This window comes from Acanthopagrus latus, chromosome 5 (genome assembly GCF_904848185.1).
Source record: "Acanthopagrus latus isolate v.2019 chromosome 5, fAcaLat1.1, whole genome shotgun sequence".
NCBI classification, from domain to species: domain Eukaryota; kingdom Metazoa; phylum Chordata; class Actinopteri; order Spariformes; family Sparidae; genus Acanthopagrus; species Acanthopagrus latus.
The window spans coordinates 15369060-15384203 of record NC_051043.1 but is presented as its reverse complement, the minus strand read 5'-3'; the positions used below and the strand labels follow the sequence as shown (position 1 = coordinate 15384203).

Below are 15144 nucleotides of genomic sequence, written 5' to 3'. Positions count from 1 at the left end.
CCAAGATAGCTATACAGTAACATTATCAACTTGATAAATTAGGATTTAAATTGAGAAATTACTGATCAAAGAAAAGATAAAGAAAATCAGGATTCTGATCAGATCGAATCTCAGTTTTTGAGACTTGCTCTTATAGACACACTTGCTCTGCATTAAATTAGTACTGAGGTTAGCCCTAATCCCAACCTTCCCGCCAAACACCTGTGAGTTTGAACCACCAAACGCTGAGTTGTAAATCCATTTCTTTCATCTTTATGTTACTGTGGAATATTCAGAACTGCTGAATCCACCTCTGTCTGCTTCATCGTCCAAAGCGAGGAAAAGTTCAGTTAAATTCTACATTAATGGCTCCTTAAATCTACTTTCCATCCCCAAAGCACAAAAAGCCACAACAAGCACAGACAAATGCCAAAGCCAATTTCTGCTCTTAGCCTAGCTTAGCATTACAGTGAAAGAGAACAGGATTTGAATGTTTAAATTTACTAGAAGTTGGAAAAGGATTGTAATTTATACTAGTTGTTGGCCTGAGCCCCATAATGAAAGTCTTAGAGGAATCACACAGTGGTAAAAGTGCACGAACAGCACATATTTGGAGGCTGGAAGCTCACTCCATCTTCTGAGTGAGTGAAGGATTGCTGCTGGGTCATGGGGGCCGAGGCCCCAAAGTAAACACAGGTGTTGAGGAGGCAAGTGACTGGGGTTACCCCATCCAGTAGCTAAAGCAACACACACAGTCACGGAGAGTGAATAATACTTGAGCAAAACACATGGACTGCTGCGAGTTTGAGTTTCCCGTCAATTAACAAATTTCTTATCAAGCCTCATTTAGGAGGGATAACAAGAATTTCACTATCAAATGACGGTTATTAGCGGCTAATGACTAGGTATTAAGCTAACTGTGATCTAGCCATGTGTTTTAAGTCTCTTGTTTTTGGATTGTGGTCGAGCAGGTGGGCTCTGGAATTAACAGAAAAAAAGTGAGGAAAGGATCTGAACAGTCATCATTTGGCTTGTTTGAAAGAGGAGCATCTGTCCATAGATATGAAATTCATTTTGTGCCAGCTAAAAAGGGGGAGCCACAACATATCAGCTTCTTGGATACATATTAGCGTTCCTTACTCTGGATTTCAGGCTCCACTCAAATAAATGACTGCAACACGGCACACAAGGCCCAAAATAGAGTATTACTGAACATGTATCTTGAAATCAATTTCAACACCAAGCTGTAGAAAAAAGATTCTCAGACCTTGTTAAACTAGCAACTAATAACTCAAAACAAACATATCCTCCAGTTCAGGTCTGTGAGAGAAGCAACAACACCTCTCATCTACTTAGCGGTGTGTCTAGTCAGACTTATAAATTATTACACAAATGATACTGTATACAATCTGTATATCAAAAAAAAATCAATGAATGTGCCTCTTGGTTGTCAAGAATCTCCTGTTCCCTGTGCTATAAACTAGAGTTTATGTAACGCTTTGTCCACCTCAGTTGGGGGTGAACAGCTGTTACTGCACAGCAACTATCCTCCAAGTGTGTTTACACATGTATAAACATAGCATGACAGTGAAATGTACTCAGCCATACCAAAACCCAGGGGCCTTCTTCCTGGACAACGAGCCTCCTAAACTGATGTTTTAAACTATTTATTCTCTGTGATATCTACATCATTTAACCCTATCGGACATGTTCAGGATTTCATGTTTTTGTATGATAACTTTTGGCATCAATGATTTTACAGTATAGATTTAAATCCACAAAAGTGTGACACTTCTTGCCATCTGATGAACAACGGACCACTACCTAGCTTCAAACTGTGAAATCAAAGCGATAAAATCATGAGCAGTCAATTCAACAAGTCGCCAGCTTTTGAAACAATTGAATTTTGTTTATTTTTAGTACTGATTGATACAGACGTTAGAGGGCTGCATTATGTGCTGCTTTAGACAATTGATTCTCCTTTAGATTTTATTCTCCCTGTGCACAATGTCGTGTGACAACATGTCCACTTTACAAACTGCAAGTCCTTTTGCTTCCAGTGCCAACTCTACATTATACTGTACGTCTAGTTACCTCAGAGTTATAGTATATCTATAGTTTTTCCATCTTTAACTTAGCTAAAATACTTTACCATTTTAGATCCTATAGATAGGCCGCTAGCGACATTAGCTAGCTACATGCTAGGCATATGGCTTCTTTTTTTTTTTTTTTTACACTTGGTGCTTGGAAGAGCTGCCAAAAATGCTGAAGTGATGAGAGGGAGAAGTGCTTTCACAATGACAAATCTAAATCTGACGCTGTCTTAACTTCACAAAGCAGACACATCTGTGTAAAAGTTGGTTTACATGTGACATCTTGTATGTTCTTTCATTGTTTTATAAGAGCCTGTAGTTTGTGTGTTTACCAGTGAATATGATCACATCTGTCAGCTTTGAATTAACCAACAGTTATAGACAATGATTCACCTCTTTACTGCACTCGGAGACAATATCATTATCTGTTTGTACAGCTGAAAGGAGGGACTACTGCAGGGAATGTTCAAGAAATCCAATATAGTGTAGCACACAGCCCCGAGCCCCGCCTTTTGTGCAATTTCATCACCCTTGCCAAACAAATTTGATCCATATCAGGTTCTGCCCTCTTTCACACGTACAAAAATCTGCAGCAGCAAATAATACCCAGCATAATTAATGGAGTGTCGTTAAAAAGTTGTTTGAGGTTTGGGGGGGGGCAGCATTCCTTCTTAATTTGTAGCTTTCATTTTGCAAATAAATATTCAGAAACTGGTCAAAACTGTGCTTTCTGAGTTTTTCTTTTCACAACGGTTAACAGATGTCGTGCTTTGAAATCATTCCTTCTTTTATTCTCCGATTAACAGATTGAAGCTTTCATTAGCCTGCAGCTCTTCACGCTATGGCAGATGGGAACTTTCAATAATACAATGATTTCTTAAGAAACAACACATACTGTAGCAGAATATTATTCCTCAGAGTGCTTGGGAAAATGAATCTTATGGAAAATATTATTTTGGGCTGGTGGACGTCAAGGGAAATTCCACACAGCATGACAATTTACTTTATTTCGGGCTTTTTCTAAAATCCTCTGTCACCTCTGATTACAATGAGCTGAATGTATCAGTTACACATGTGCTACGCATGATATTCTACCTGAGCTGTCTTTGTGTATTGTGGCCACCTTGGCTTTTGGGGGCTGGGGAGGTTGCACATTGTACATTGCCTGCTTAATGGATGTTTTTGAATGTGGATCAAAGGAATCACTGTTTTTCATACTGAGCTCTTATTGAAGCGTATTAGATGTGTTCCATTTTGGGTACATGCTGGACGACCCCCTGGATGTCTCTCTGTCTTGCACATGTTCACAGTATGGTTTCCTCCCCATCAGTTCATTAGTTTACATTGAAATGCAAAGTAACACATATGAAATCATTTTAAAGCGTTTTTTTTTTTTTTTGGTGATTGGTGAGGAATGTCCTCACAGTTCTTACATGTCTTCTTCTAATTTCTAATATGCAGCTAGAACATCTCACGAGTTGGAAACTCGACTTTCTTGACCAAAACATTTAAAATCCCCTAAAACAAGCTGGCATTTTTAAACTGCACAGTGGAGAAAATAATCATACAAAATTTACCTCAGGGGGAGCTTTGCAGGCCACTTAATCCATCATACACATTCTTTATCTGCAGCACTTAGAAGTACAAAGGATACAATGGAAAGAGCTGTATGATGTAGAAAACACTTCCTCCCCTTCATCAGGGACACATAGCCATAATGTACTGAGTTGCGGTAAAACCACAGAATGTTCTATCTCATATGATCATACAACAGAGATCAACTGGATAGAGTGTGGAAGGTAAGAGTGAATGCATCCTCAGTAAGTCTGCTGCAGAGCATCAGACAATTACCCAGAAGAGGAAACAAGAAGAAATTACTCCAGATCAGTTTTAGCTAAAGATGAAATGGGGGCCAGAATTCATATCATATAAAAAAATCTTCCTGAGTGTTTATATCATCTGGGCCTTCCTTTGCTCTTGCTAAAAGAGAAGTGGGATGTAAGCTGAGTTCTAACAAACAAAGTCATCATTTTGCTTCTGGTGGACCTGGTGTGGGTCATGATGCTATCAGCTGATCTGTCTGATGCAATCTTTTTTTTTTTTTTTTTGAGCAAGAAGTCACCGTTAATAAACACAAGACAAGATATCTCAAGAATTACTAAATGCTGTTTATTTTAGTATAGCTGGTTCGCATGCTAACTTCAGCAGATATCTCTGATAATACAGACGTTAATGTAAAACCCGTTATTTCTTCACATTTTATTCATAATTTTAGCTGTTTCTCAATTTTTTCAACTACAAATCTTACATATTGTGCCTTCAAGAACTCAAGTTTGACTTCCATTTACACTTATTATTCACCTGTAATATGTGCATTGATAGATTATTTGTAGGAGGGAAGAAAGCATGTCAATGTATGTCTACGTGTGGTATCAGAATACTGTCAGATCATGTCTAAACAAAATGCAGTTGAACCAAATGTTCACTGAGGACGGTTTTGTTGAAAAAAAGTGATATTTTGGGGGCTCTTATATTTAGCCAGTGAGTGAGGGCATTAATCAGGTCATTAATACGAAATACAGAATGACTTCTAAAATGTGGAAACGTCCAGACCAAACGACAGCTTGTTATTTATTATCTGCTGCACCAGCTGGTCCTAAACTGGTGTGTGTTGATGTATGTGCTGCGTGGTGGGATGTGGTGGTGAGCTTAAGCCTGGCAGGATGTGTGGCTCTGGACAGAGCTTGCAGGGGGAGAGCTCCAAACTTACACACCCGTCCAAAATCACAAAGTGCAAGGAAGGCAATTGGCTTGACAGCACATGTAATAGAGACTGCAAAACCTCGTCGCCCGAGGGCCCTCGCCAGAGTAGCAGTCGTGGAGAGTGGCGGGGGTTTGGCTGGCTAAAAATGAGCTTGGGATCAGCTTTGTGAGGCTTCTCATGTCAGTCACATCCACAATCTTATTTTCGCTAAGCATCTGGAGGCTGGATCCGCGGTGAAATGTATTCACTGTGCGTGTTCGTGGCACTGGTTTTACTTGGCACAGCAAGTGATAGCTCACTTTTAATATAGAGTAGAGAGTTAGAGAGCGGAGAATTCTTGAGGCAGACTGTAAAAACGCAGCAGCACAATGGACAATGAGCATGGCTGTGGTTTGGACTGTGGGGAGATCGCGGGGAGCCTGATGGAAACCTCGCAGGGCTGCCGTGAGCACGCGAGGTCAGGACATATGCTGACATGGACTTCTGGGCCCGAGCCAGAGCTGGCGCAGAAAGGAAGCGGAGGCCTCACGTCTGCTCAGCGGTGCTCCCCTGCTCCTCTTGTTTGTCTCTGACTTCATATCAAATGTTATTCTTGTCTGAGATAAAACGCAACGACCATCAGGACTTCTCATATGTGTCTATTTTTTTTTTGTTTGCATTGAACAGAACATAGTTTCCAACATCTGGTAAGTTGAAAAGTTCAACTGTTTTGAATATCTAATAAAAAGAGCAAGACACGTTGGTTCTGCTAAAAGTCTACTAGAACACACGAATGAGCACAAATGTTAAAGGAGACATGTTGGGTTTTTTGTTTTTTCTCTTTCCTTCGGTGTTGTATATATGTTCTTATGCATGTAGAAAATGGTAAAAATTAAAAAAGCAAACAAAAGATCCTCCCTCCCACAGAAAACACTGCCCTTCAAACACTTCGTCAGTAGTCTCGCCTCTAATTTCCTTGACTTTGGGACATCACTCTGCGTCACCATGTCATACACTTTCATAATATATGCTTAGCAGTTAGCTTGGCATTTAAGAATTGATTTAGCACAGTTGCTCTGTTGTTTGGTGTGGGGCTGGGTCAAGCATGTGTGAGCTGACCAATCAGAGGAGCCTGGGTATTCAGGAGGGGGACCTTAAAGAGACAGGAGCTAAAAACAGAGTGCCACAGATCGAGGGGGAATACAGTGCTGCAGTATTGGACAATATGAGAAAACTGATGTGCTTTATTAAAACTAAAAACCTATTCTAATATTAACCTTAAATAAAAATACAAACCTAGAAAGAGCATCATATGTCTCCTTTAATTTTCTTTTGCAGGGCTGCTGTTTGATGCCATTTTCTTAAATTAAAAAACAATAGTGAAATTAAAATTATTTCAGCCTTTATCAGATCAAGTTCAGTTCAGCTTTTAGCATTTGAAGCAATACAAATCAATAGCTGAAAACCAAAGATTGATAATCAAAGTACTAAAACTTGCTACATATTTGCTAGTTGACATTTGGTCCCTCTTTTGTCAAAGCAGGATTTGGACAAAGCTCTGCTTAACAAATCCAGGTATTTTAACCAACTTGAAATTGAATCCAAAATTCCAACTGGCTATCAGAACCCAACCATGTTCTTTTCCCCCTAACCGAACAACCACGCAACTCACTAAGCATCCCATTCATTCAAGTTTCCTTTTTCAATCACATATTGAATTTCACTTATGTCTGATGAGAGCACCGGCTCTTTTGTTTGGTCTTTTTTGTGATGTGCTGGCAAAGCCGTTCCCCCCTCTCCTCCCCTTTCACAGTCAAGCTGTCAGGAGGAGCGTGTTGTCCTTAAAAATGAGACAGGGTAACAACAGGGCAACATCTGATTAGCATTCACAGCACTGTCTCCACTCCCTTGGTATTTTATTACCACAGGTGCAGGGGCATTCATTGATCAGATGCACGCTACAGGCGAGGTTAGCCCTTAATTGAAAACAGCTCTATTTATACACCTGCAGGCACTAAAGGTCTCCCAGAGAGCACATGGAGGTTGAAAAGAAGAGAAAGGAAGGGGGAAAAAACACGGCACAGTGACAGAGCAGTGAAAAAAGACATGCCTTTGGAGACATAGGTTAAGGCCTACAGGGAAGGCAAAAGGCATTCCCAAAACAGCATGGCTGCCCAGTGCCGGGAGAGGATAAGTATGCAGGTGCAAAGGTCTTTAGGGAAGTACAGTGATTAGCATTTGTTGAAAAGAGGCACAAATAAATGCAAATCCAAGTGCACGGTCTGTCCTAACATCACTTTTTCTTTATATCTGAATCTCGTTGCCAGCCGAAGAACAACTACATTTAGTTTGTTTACCGCACAGCTGCCAGGTTTTGCAGCCGAACTCTTTCTGCACAACACTGTACTGATTGTGCTCAGCCACTTTGCAGGTGGTACACTGCATCCTGGGCCTTGTGTTTTCACAATGTGACCGTAACAGGAGGTCAGGGGGTCAGTTTGGTTGGGAGTCCAATCAGAAAACCACAGAGGAAAGAGCAATCTGCATATAGACAGAGAGGGGGACACGGCTCAAATGTGCCACTTAGATGGAAAAAGTCTGCATCTGTCAAATTTCCCAGTTTGGGAAAACAATGGGATCTGTTAACTCCACCAACTTTACACATTAAAGTGTGTTTACAGGTCTTGGGGAGTTCTAATGAAGTTGTATTAAATTGGTGGAGTTACCCTATAAATACTTCAAAACAGATTTGTAAAAAATGAAAATTCAATGTAAGTTTATAATACTGTTACCTACAGTTCGTTAGCATTGACGGACTAATCCAAACAGCAAGTGAAATGTACTAAAATCATGTGAAAAAATCTCAAAGACAGCAGATGTATTAGATGCTTATATAAGGGTTAAATTTATTATGAACAATAGACATTAATTTGCTATAAGCTATCATTTACCTAGAACAGGATTATATTATATCAATATTAAGCCTTTTCCTTTTAAAAATAACATAAGCGCTGGTTAATTACCTTGGAGAGAATTCAAAAACCACTTGCTGCGGTCCAGTCAGAACAACACACTGTAAAAGTGCTATGAGTGATGTCTCTCCCATCAATGTCCGATTATTAACAGAGCATTTTCATCCTTCATTCGAGTTGATGGAAAACAAGAAACTCCATAATGGATAATGGCAAACATTACATTGCGGAGTGAGCCAAGAGGGGCTGTTTTCAGGCTATTTTGTATTTGAACCAAATACTTCACTCAGACTCCCTTCAGTTTCTTGAACAGCTGTTTCAGTGTTAAAAAAAAAAAAAAAAGATTAAATTCACGTTCATCAGAACAACCAGTGTTTTAACTTGGCACAAAACACCTTCTCATCATTTCAAATCCATGTTTTTTTTGTACATGATGTCAAATTCAATAAATAAAGGCTAAAGTGAAAAATCTATGCTTCCTTATTACTCTTGTGTTGACACTTATTAAACATGTGCCTGGTTAACACAATGTTACATTGGTTTTGAATTCCTAAATGAAATGTGGCTTTTTAAAATGGCTCTGGGAAAAAAAATGCCAATGTCGAACTCTATTATGCTTAAAGATCAAATTGATAACATTTTTATGTAAAAAAAAAATAACTTTTTTTAAATAAAAAATACATTTTTAGAGCTTATAGAAAGGTGCTGAAAATGTATCTCATTGCTTTATTATGATTGTGAATTGATAATTGATTTTGTGTAAGAATTCTGATAGAAGTTTTAACAAGGTTTTTTCAGTCATGGGTAACAAATTGGTATCACGTGGAATCTCTGTTTTGTCAGTATGGTAATTGCCAGTTTGTGGAATAAACATAAAAATGGCAGACTTTTATGGTACTGCGCCATACTGTCCTATTGTTAGTTTGTTAGCATTAGCAAGGTTGAACTTAGCCTGCAGTAGCAACAGAATATCAAACAATCCTGATACAACATTAAAGATGATAGATGCTCAGCGGCACATGGAGCCAAAAAAACCTTTTTGCGTTGTGGGTGCTTATAGAGTGTGCACAGTACAGACCTCCATCATCCGAGCTGTCTAACTTCAGGTTTAGCACCTGCATAACCTAAATAGAGATAAAATGTAAAATCATCTGGCTCTTCAACACGCTACAAATGTATTTATTACCAAACTTAAAATAACATAATGGTCAAATGAATCATTTTGTGACTTGACAATTGTAAAAAAAAAAAAAAAAAAAGTCCCTTTTGAGCCTCAATACATCATGTTACACTATAATCACAGTGTGGCCAACACAAAAGTTGGCTTCAAAGCCTGGTGCTCTTCCCGAGGGCTTGATAGCCACATTAAGATTAGTTAGCTTGCTAGCTAGCATAAGAAGTGTTAAAGTTTGCTATGTAGCATTAGCTACATTAGGTAGTGCAACAAACTGGCAACCACTTGGGGGGGTAGATGATTCAAAGAACAGCTGTGTTTTGACATGAATGCAATGGAGAGGGGGCTGAATGTTACTTTTCAAATAGAAAAATCCAATTTCCATCTTACCTATACTCTTTAAGTATTCGTTACTTGTTTATGAAAAGATAACAAAAAAACACATAAAATAAAATACATAAAATGTATCAGAACTTCTACTACTTCATCTGCTACTTCTTTCTTAAAGGCTGTCTAATTTAAAACTGCAGTACAAGACCAATACAATGTTTTTTTATAACGTTTTTGTGAACCTCCTCTGCTCTTGGAGAAGGGACAGACCGCTGTGTATAAAACATTCTAATGTTCCCAGACAACATTTCCCTGGATCCTGTTGGGACAAGATGAAAGGCTTTGCGGCCTAATATCACTGTAACTGCAGGTGTGGAGGCTCCCATTTCACCAGTGTCACTGATGTTCACAGACGTTTGGAAGAGGGAGGTGGTGGGGTGGGGGCATCCTCCAGACATCTGCACGTTTGGATAAGCATCTGAGGGTTCAATCAAATTCAACACCTAGCAGGTAAATGTTTGGATACCTCTAAAACCCTCAGTGTGTGTGTATGTTCGTGTGTGTGTGTTTGGTGAATAGTCTTATTTGGAGTCTGTTCTGGCTTGTCATCAAAGGAGATACCACAACCACATGGCTTTATCAAGAATGAGAACAATATCTCTGTGATCATTTTCCTCAGGAGGGGCCGTTTACAGAGGACTCCAGTTTGTAATATTTGTCATCCAGCTTGTTTAGGTTAACCCTTTTTATTTGAATTCAGACAGATGGGCAGCCCTCATTCACATGAAAGCCTTGTTCATATATGACACGGACTTCATGAATTACTCCCATTTGCTCTGTCCTTTGTAAAATGCAATCATAAAGGACTATATGAGCTGCTCAAGCTGCTACCGCACCGGATACAACTATAAAAGATTCAGGTTTTATGAGCTGTCATGGTTTGATTAGCAGAGCAGAGCATCAGCCAAAAATGCATTTTACACTTTCCTCTAGATACTGCCGCTGCCAATCACTACAGGAAGAAATCCTGTTTCACAAAACAAACGAAGGAAGACAAAAGAAAGATGTTGGGAACACGAGTGTATGTATTACAAAATTCTGCTTAAACTCACCGAGCTGGTTCACCGTGTTGTTTAGGGTCAAAAGGGCACGAACAGTCAAACACAAGCTGTTGGAGTACTTAAAACCAGTCGAAGACTAGTCAGTTGAGGAGAATGAATCAGCAGATTTGGGTATTTGATGTCAATTTTCAAGCAAAAATGCTGCATTAACGCAGATATAATAACAAACTGAATATCTTTAGGTTTAACGCATCACAGTGATCTCTAAGAACTTATAAATGGCAATTTATCAATATTCATAACATTTAGTAAACAAAGAATCAACTAATCAAGAAAATACTCAGTAGATTAAAGTGAACTTTGACACAACACTGGCTCAGTTGACCCCGCAATTGTCAAAGCAGGGGATAAAAAGTTCTTTGTGATAACTTTCCAGCACCTGAAGTGACGCACCAACTCACATTTTCCAAGGGAACAGTGTTTTCGTCTGGTGTCAGTACACAGTACTATTTACTGTAGAAAGCCGATATATCAACATTAACCAGATACTTAATCACACTCCACAGGTCAGGTTTCTCTGCCCCCCTCCTTTAAACAGGGAGGTCAGAGGTCAGGATGAGCTACAGCGGCAGTCTTGAAGTTGCTTGCCAGTGGTTTACTCTACAACAGGAGATCAAAGTCCACCAGATGAAGAGAGGCTTTTGCCTCTCATTACACCCTCCTGTGCTTGAAGAAGTTGTTTTTTGGCATCTTTTGCAAATTTGAAATCACACACACCTTGACAGTCAAGAAAAAAAATGATTACATGTAAAGGTGAGTGAAAAAAGTTGGATAATTTGTATCAATGCCACATTTTTTGACATATCCTTTGATAATAATTCAGCCAGAGATATAAGATCTGTTTGGAACTGAAACCAACTGAGGCATCACAGCCAAACTGTTGCATGGGCACCTTCCAGCTTCCACCTCAAAAAAAGGAATACTGAATAATGAAACACGGAACGCAGAGACCAAGGGAGTAACTTTTCTTCCCCAAGCCACATTGACTGATTAATTCCAAAATCCACTGACTACATTTAGACTTTAAAAAAAGCTAAATTTAACCTCCACAATATAACACAGCCTCCTTATATTCTAGCATTTGACTGGTTGGCTGGTGTGAATTTGTCTCCTGTGTTTGTCACGCAGACAACATCTCAGTGGTGGGTTGGTGAGAATTTAACTCACGCTGGCTGGTTCCTGTTGTAGAACGTGTTGCTCTTCGCAGCCTCTGCAATCTGTGCAGCTGCTTTCTTCTCCTCAAATTCCTCCCTGCTCAGGACCGTGCCCTTGCGGCCGTGCTCCACCAGCTTACGGGCCAACTCCCTGCTCTGCGAGACAAAAGAAAAGGAGAGGAGTCAGTCGAGGAGAGGAGAGGAGAGGAGAGGAGAAGAGAGGAGACGAGAGGAGACGAGAGGAGAAGAGAGGATACACAGCCTGCAGGCTGGGCTGAAGACTGTCAGATGTTGTCAGTCTTGAGTTTTGGCACTGGGAAAGCTGCGAACGCTGTGATTTATTTTTTCACTGCTCTTCTTGGAGAGCACTTTAGGAGTGCAACTACTGTTTTTATTATCATTAAATGTCTTTCTCAATTTCCCTGCGCTTGATGTGATGTCGCTTTGCTTGATTCACCTGCCAGTCCAAAACTTAAAGATATTCACTTTACGATGATATAAAACAGAGAACAGCAGCATATACTCAGATTTTAGAGGCTGAAATCAAGTGAATATTTTGCTTCATAAAAGTCATGTCATTATCCGTAACCGCTTATCCCTTTCCATGGGGTTGCGGGGTGTTGCTGCTGGAGCCAATCCCAGCCTTGTCTCAGGGCGAGGGCAGGGTACTCCCTGGATAAGCCGCCAGCTCATCGCAGGGCCCTCACTAGTGAGCAACGTGGGGTTCAGTATCTCGCTCAATGCAGCTCAGCCTTGCCCGGAGCTGGGATTTGAACCAGCAACCTTCCGATCACTAGTCGACCTGCTCTACCCGCTGAGCTACAGCCGCCCCGCTTCATAAAAGTTTGAAATTAATTACTTTTCTGTTGCGGTGGCTATTTTAGATGAATCATCCATCCAATTTCTGAAACGTCCAACTCAGAAATCACCAAGTATTGAGAAATATAATTGGAAATGTTGTTCGCCAGCAAGGTGGCTTTAAGGACTTTAACCGCTCTGGCCTTTAGTTTAAAATCATTATTTCACTCCCTTCCCCAAAATACAGAGGTGATATTCATTTCGCAACACCACCCGCTTCAGATATAGTTTCATTTTATGGATTTAGAGCAATTTCATGCCTATGCACAGGTCCATTCATCTTCTAAGTGTGCAAGCATACATGTGTCAGTGGTTCTGCAGGGATTGTTAGCTACATTATTCCAATCACCGTTCGCAGACCCGCTGTCATTAAAGCCAAGCCATAAAGTCATCATCTGAAAACCAAATCTTGCTGTCAAATCCTGTGGCTTGTTAGATCAAAGCTTCGGCCACATGTCCTCCTACCCCAAAATCCCTGCAGCAGAGCCTGTGTCCGCACCCGAGAGGAAAAGTTATATTTTCCTTCAACTTTGATGTGGCTCACCAGAAATGAGTCTCAGACATTTGCCGGTCCTAAAATTGGCCTGAAAATCATTGTCTTCATTTTCAAGGCTCATTGAGAGAGTCGATTTGAATGAGCTGGACACACCAGGCGCTGGGCTAATACATCTTCAACATAAAACCTCCGCTTAATTTTTGTGAGTTTGTAGTCCTGGTTTGTAACAAATCGTAAATAAAGTCATCCAGGAGAAATAGGTTTGTAATTAGCTGATTTATCAGAATGTAGGCCTTATCAGCAAGACTGCACAGGTCATCTGACCTGTGCTGGCTGCGTTGTGTCACAACACAGGGGTGATTGAGTTTGATCATGATTGACTGCAGCCGATTATCAGGGCAGATATGAGTTGCTCTCTTCTCCTTGTGGACACAGGTGTTCAAACAAAGTGGCCACTACAGCAGCTACGTGTACCATTAGCATGAGTGCCATCTGGTGGGCAAAAATTCCAATTCAAGCCACTTTGGATTTTATATATATATATATATATATATATATATATATATATATATATATATATATATATATATATATATATATATATATATATATATATATATATATATATATATAGAGAGAGAGAGAGAGAGAGAGAGAGAGAGAGAGAGAGAGAGAGAGACAGAGAGAGAGAGAGAGAGAGAGATACAGAGATACAGAGATAGAGAGAGAGAGACAGAGAGAGAGAGAGACAGAGAGAGACAGAGAGAGAGAGTGTCATGTAATTGGTCTTATGTTCATTGTACTGTCAGTATACCAATACAACCTGTCATTATACTACTTGTACATTACTGAACAAAATAAATCCACACTGTCAAAAATATAATATATATACTTAAATATGTATATCTATAACAGTCAAGACCTGTAATGAGACATGAACACGGTACTTACCAGTAAACAGTATCACTAACAGTAAAGGACCAAGGATTTAACTTCATGCTGTCGTTTTTTGTTGAAACGACATGACTGAGTGAGGAGTCACATAAGTATTAATTCACGCATTCATGAAGCAAACTCTAAATGACTGGATAAGTCTGCCACCTAGCGTGCGCCCACTGATACTACACCAACAAAACCTATCCTCATGGCAGAGGCAGCGTTTATGTGATTCCAAATATGCTGCTTGAATTCAGAAAAAGTTTATGCAATAAAACTCGGCCTACACTTACGAGGATAACGTGTTGTGCTCTTCAAAAATGACCACATTTAAGCCATGTAAAGTATGAATCTGTCCTCTCGAACAAAGACCATAAACCAGATTCCGTTCAAAATGGTGAGAAATTGTTGCCTTGCTCATCAGCAGGAGGCCTACCTCGTTAAACGTCCATTAAATCATTTAAATAATCGTAGTGATACAGCAGTCAATGCGGGAATACTTTGAGTAAACGGTACAACATTTAGCGAGAGCTCAACATGTAGAATTTCTTGCTCCCTAACAAAAACCACGTCAGCCTGCAGCAGTCTTAAAAGCAACGGCAGTGTTATTTATAATAACGAGTTGAAGTATTGCTACATGCCGAATTAAAGAAGTAGTTTTTTTTTTACTTTAAAAAGTCGAAAGGTATGTTGTTCTTACTTACAATGTCGTAGATAGGCGGAGATAACTTTAATTTAACAGTTTGTTAAACGCGGTTCTGAACAAAGTGGCGCACCAAACGGAACAGACCCACGACGCGGCGTCAAAAGTCCGAGAGTGACTCACTTTTGAGTAAAATAAATCCATTGGCGTGACTTTGGAGTCGAGATAATCTTCGTACAGTTGAAACTGTGCGATGGGGTCGAGGACACGTGCGGCTGCGCTGTGCTCCATCCGCTCGCGCGCTGTGTTGCGACAGGCTGCCATGGCAACCGCCTCACCTGCCTTTCACGTAAATGACATCACAGGAAGCGGAAGTCAGAAACCTCCCAAAAATTGTAACGGGAAAAAATAGCACGAAAACGTTCAAAAATAATTAATATAGACGGAGATTTTTCTTCTTCTTTTTTTTTGTCTCTTTACAAAAGGTGAAACTAAAAAGAAGCAAAGGGTTCACTGAAGTTTGACTAGGCAGAAAAGGCCAAAATGGTGCCAAAATGATCATTTTACAATAAAATGGACAAATTGTAAGACAAATTGTATCCTTGCTGTGGACCAACGAAAACCCAGAAAGCAACAACAGGCTGC

The 15144-nt window shown here is 39.9% G+C and overlaps 1 protein-coding gene across 5 annotated transcripts in view; it reads right to left on the bottom strand.

Annotated features, from left to right (window-relative positions):
- Nucleotides 1–14842, bottom strand: part of cfap299 (cilia and flagella associated protein 299) — a 75449-nt gene extending 60607 nt beyond the window's left edge. For all 5 annotated transcript variants that reach the window (XM_037099021.1, XM_037099023.1, XM_037099022.1 and 2 more), the window contains exons 1-2: nt 14683–14842; nt 11580–11722 (exon numbers count right to left, since the gene is read on the bottom strand). In XM_037099021.1, the coding sequence (XP_036954916.1) occupies nt 11580–11722; nt 14683–14823 (284 nt within the window). In that variant the 5' untranslated portion in view covers nt 14824–14842. The remainder of the gene's footprint in view (nt 1–11579; nt 11723–14682) is intronic.
- Nucleotides 14843–15144: the final 302 nt, after the last annotated feature.